Below are 5,309 nucleotides of genomic sequence, written 5' to 3' on the forward strand. Positions count from 1 at the left end.
ACTTTTTTATTACTCTCCTCAAAAGATAGATCGCTACCATTGTTGACCTACCAGGTATAAACCCAAATTGATTCTCTAACACCTCTGTTATATCTCACAATTGATGTTCCATCACTCTCTCTCTCACACACTTTCATTGTGTGACATATTAACTTGATTCTTCTATAATTGGTGCAATTTTGGACATCTCCTTTATTCTTATATATTGGCACTAAAATACTCTTCTTCCATTCCTCTAACATTTTCCTAGTTAACAAAATTTTGTGAAATAACCTAGTCAACCAAACAATCCCCTTCTTACCCAAACATTTTCACGCTTCAATAGGTATGTCATTGGGTCCTAAAGCCCTATTCAATTTCATCTTCTTAAATACAAACTTCACTTCAAAGTCCCTAATCCTATGATAGAACTTATAGTCCTGATTTTCCTTATTACTGTCCACTTTCTCCCATTTTGACTTACCTCTATGTTCCTCATTTAACAACTTCTCAAAATAGTTATTCCACCTTTCCTTAATCTCTTCATCATTCACCAACACCTTAGAGTCATCATCCTTAATGCACTTAACCTGATTAAAATCTCTTATTTTCTTCTCTCTTATCTTAGCAAGTTGGTATATCCGCTTCACTCCTTTTTTACTATCTAGTCTAATATATAGGTCATCATAGGCTTTCAACTTTGTCTCCCTCATTACTTTTTTGACCTCTTTATTGGTCAATCTGTAACGCTTAAGATTTTCATCAATTCTGTCATTCTGCCACTTTTTAAAGCTTTCTTTTTCGTCTTTATTACCGTTTGGACCTTCTCTCTCCACTACCAAGTTTCCCTAAAGTTAGATTCTTTTCCTTTCGACTCTCTAAGAACTTCCCTTGAGATTCTCCTCATACAACTAGCCATCAAGTTCCACATAGTGTTAGAATTATCTTCTAAGTACCAAGTACCTTCTTTATCAATTATATTCTTAAATGTGTCTAGTTTATCCCTTTTTAGGTTCCACCATCTAGTCATGTGATGCCTACTATCTTTCCAAACTTGGTATTGTCCTTTAAAGCATAAATCTAGTAACAAAATTCTATGTTGAGACGTCAAACTCTCTCTAGGAATCACCTTACAGTCACTGTATTTTAGATGATCCCATTTTCTTACTAGAAAGTAATCTATTTGGCTCCTAATTGACCTACTCTTGAAAGTTATCAAATGCCCATCTCTCTTCTTATACATAATATTGGCCACCACTAGGTCACTTAAATAAATTGAAAACAATTGATTTCTGAAAGTTGGGTGAGAGATGTTTTTAACTTCTACTTTTGAATTATCAACTTCTAACTTACAATAAATTACACTAAATAACACTGTCATTTTTTGGGAGCCTCTATTTACACACCACCATTTCTCTCATCCCACAACATTTCTTAATTCACACCACACAAAAAAAAAAAAAAAAAAAAACAAAGCAAAACAAAACAAATAATCTCTCAATTCACATCACCAAATTCCTAAAATATCTTCATTTTCATCATTCTTCTACCAACCCAAACCCTAAACTACCACCACCTCCATTGCCGGCGTTGGAGTTGGAGCCAGAGCCAGAGCTAGAGCTAGAGCCATAACCCTAACACCGTCGGCTGCCTTCTTCTCCAGCGGCCCCCTCTTCTCAGCCACTATTTTGCTCGTGCTACCACTTTTTCCTCCTCAGCCTTTCGTCGTAGCCCTTTTTCTGGCCACTTCTCTCAATTCACATCACCAAATTCCTAAAATATCCTCGTCTTCATCATTCTTCTACCAACCCTAACCCTAAACTACCATCATCTCCATCACCGATGCTGGAGCCAGAGCCAGAGCCATAACCCTAACACCGTCGGCTGCCTTCTTCTCCAGCGGACCCCTCTCCCCAGCCACTATTCCTCTCGCGCCACCACCTTTTCCTCCTCAGCCTTTCGTCGTAGCCCTTTTTCTGGTCACCGCTGCCTCCCATCACCACTTCTCTTCCGCAACCCCCTCTCTTGTTGTCATTCTCTCCTAATGTTCTCTATCTCTGGTAACACGATATGCATTACGACGATATGGGTTGTGATGGTGGTGTGGTGGTGGGGAAACAGGACTGGGGGTCTCCGATAGGGGCTAGGAGGCTATGATGGTGACCTGAGAGGAAAGTCATCGTCGTGGTGACGCAAAGACAACATGCAAAGGTGGAAAACCGATGGCATCAACCTTTTCAGTTACTGTAGCCTCCATAACCAGCCTTCTCTCATCTTTTCTTTTTCTTCAAGTGGATCTGGGTCTTTCTGTCTACTGGTGATGGTAGTGGCTAGTGGTGAAGATCAAAAGGGATGAAGGAGGTGCTGCTAGCATGGGAGAAGTTTTGGGTCTTGTTTGCCCCCACTGCCACCGCCACCGCCACCTAGGGTTTGTAGCGGCAAAAAATGGTTTCGGAGGTTTAAGTTGGTTTTAATTGTCCACTTTGGTAATTTTTTTGAGAGGCAAAATAATAATTAAAAAAATTTAAAAATGGTACGAGATAAGAGAAATGGTGGTAAAATGTAGATAGAAGCTAATTTGTTTAGAATCCAAGCTTGGAAACTATCCAACACTCCCTCCCTACCTCAAGTGTCATTTTTCCGTGCGCCTACTAACTTTTGTGGAGTCCCTTCAGCTGTAAGAACAGTGACTCGGCATATTTTTCAGTAGACACGTGGCCTCAAAATGTTGGACAAAAAAAAGAAGATTGAATCAAACCAGAGGTCTCAACGCCTTATTACTCCTACCTCCTAATAAGTAGATTTATTATCTAATACGTCTTATAAAAAAAATTATCATAAAAAGGTCATTATTTATAACTTTTAATAATAATTTATAAAAATTATGACAAAAAAAATTTATTAATTATTAATTTTTAGTGATATATATATAAAATTATCACAAAAAAATTATTTTTAACGACAATTTTACTAAGACTTATTTTCAATAAGACTTGATGAGAATTAAGTCTAATTATTAAGATCTATTCGTAGTTTACCCATTTAATAAAGGATTATTTTGAAAAGTTAGTTAAAATTTGGTTTTTTGATTTTTTGGATTTTTTTTTTTTTTTTTTTGAAAAAATTTATAAAAAAAAAAAGTAGAAGGTAATGTGGCTCAAAACAAGTTAAAAATCAAAAATTGACTTTAATTATGCTCCTAAATTGTTTTGTGAAATAATTATTCTGTTATAATAATAAATAATAATTTTATTTGTGATGTAATTTTATTTGTTATAACGGTGAATAATAATGGATATTTTGATAAAATCATCACTCTATTTCAATCTATTTTAGTAAATCAAATGGTAGTTTTTTTTTTTTTTTTTAACCAAGGCTTTTGGCATAGTGGTTGTGTAATTTTCCTTATGGTGTTAGGTTTCGGGTTTAACTCCTATAGAGAGAAACTAGATATCTTTTGTAGTGATGATTTATTTCTTTCTTATTATAGAGATTATGATTATTGGGCTTAGGCTTGGGTTTGTGGTAATTTACTTCTCTTATGTTATAAAGGTTGTATGCAGTAATTGTTGGGTTTAGGCTTAATTTATCGACTGTGTTAAATTTTATTAACTTTCTAATTATTGTGAAAAAAGACTAAGTACGTTTGGTTTAGTTTTGGAATTATGATTTAAGTATGAAATTGTATTTTGAGTTTTAAGTTTTTGAATTATGATTTGAAAAGAGAAATTTTTTTGGATTATGAGTTTTGAAAATAGTTTTGGGATGATTTGTACCTTTTTCTTTTTTTTTTTTGATTGATTGATGTATAGAATGTGAGAGAGTGGAGAAATGAGAGACAAAAAGTGATTGATTAATTGATTAATAATAATAAAATAAATAAATAAAATAAAATAAAATAAGAGAAGAAAGGAGTTTTGAAATTAATTTGGAATTGTATTAAATTTATTGGTTATAAATTTTGATTCGAATCATGATTTGAAAACAGAATTGAATTTTAAAAATTAAACCAAACGTTGCCTAAATTTTTGTTAGCAATAGCATTATTACCGGCACACTTTCAAATTTAATAGTATTTTTTGTGTGTGTGTGTGTGTGTATTGCAAAAATAAACCAATGGGCTTAACTTTATTTCACACAACTTTTTTTTTTTTTTTTTAATGATCGGGTATCCGGGCCAGTTTATACATATCTTGACTAATTATAGGACCTATGCAAAGTACCATCTCTACGTGGATCGAGCAAATCTCGAACAGAGCCTGTGAGTATGGCCCCAATGAGTTGATAGTACCCAGTGGAAGTTGAACATGAGACGTGAAGGAAATACACCCCTAAATCCCAAGCTGCACCCACTAGGTCAGGCCAACCCTAATGCAAGGCAAGCAAGACTACCACCGCGGGCCCCAAATACTATTTCAAAAACAAGGTCCCAAAATAATTTTAATTTGAAGTTATCTTTGGTTAATTATTTCAATTTTAACTACTTTTTTTTTATTAAAATGAAATAATCATTTCAACAATAATGTCCATCATGATGTTTAGTTTACTAAAAGATAAAAATAAAAAATAAAAAAAAGACAAATTACGGCATTAGTCCTTGTACTTTGATCCTTGTAATTTTAATTGGCTTGATTTTGATTCTGAATTTATATTTTGTTTTAATTTGGTCCAATTGATTACAACTCTTAGCATTTTTTATGAAAAATATATATATAAGTGACATGTGTCACATTTTTTAGAGAGATTATAAATTTATTAACCTCAATGAGTTAATCTCAATCAATTCAATTATTATTTTCAGTGAAAAACACTATGGTATTATCAATTGGACTAAATTGATATAAAATAAAAAATCAAAAATTAAAATTGTACCAATTAAAAGTATAGAGATCAAAATGATACAATGGATAAATATAAGAATCACTAGTATAATTTGGTTTATAATTTATCTTGATTCTTATTCAATACTCCATTTTTTGAAGAGAGATTGACTGTAATAACCCCGACTCATAATTAGCTACTAATCCGTAATTAATGATGCTAATGAGAGGATTAAAATAAATTATGTGTTTATTCTGTATTTTGCATGATTTTTGGCTTTCTATCTGTTGCCTGTAGAAATATCTGTTTGGATTTTCCACTTTAATATGTAAATTGAAAGCCTTATCGGCATCCGAAAACGAAATTGACTACACCGATATGTTATTTGGAATTTTTAGAACCATATGGTAAATTTTATTAAAATTTAATTCAGTCTGATTAATTAAGTCGTGTTTGGTTAGCCTAATTTTCTAATTAGTGTATTTTTAGCATTATAGCTATGCATATGA

General features: G+C 32.8%; 1 protein-coding gene across 1 annotated transcript; it reads right to left on the minus strand.

Moving 5' to 3' along the window:
* Positions 1-311: 311 nt before the first annotated feature.
* On the minus strand, positions 312-692 carry LOC145799587 (uncharacterized). Its single transcript, XM_082889186.1, has one exon. The coding sequence runs from the start codon at positions 690-692 to the stop codon at positions 312-314; it is 381 nt and encodes a 126-aa protein (XP_082745312.1).
* Between the last annotated feature and the right edge of the window lie 4,617 nt (positions 693-5,309).

The sequence above is a fragment of the Camellia sinensis genome, chromosome 9, assembly GCF_055761805.1.
Source record: "Camellia sinensis isolate YWXY chromosome 9, ASM5576180v1, whole genome shotgun sequence".
NCBI lineage: Eukaryota > Viridiplantae > Streptophyta > Magnoliopsida > Ericales > Theaceae > Camellia > Camellia sinensis.

Bases quoted from the DNA above. Each gene is read 5' to 3' on its own strand.
- LOC145799587 (XM_082889186.1), bottom strand. From the start codon at position 692: ATGAGGGAGACAAAGTTGAAAGCCTATGATGACCTATATATTAGACTA.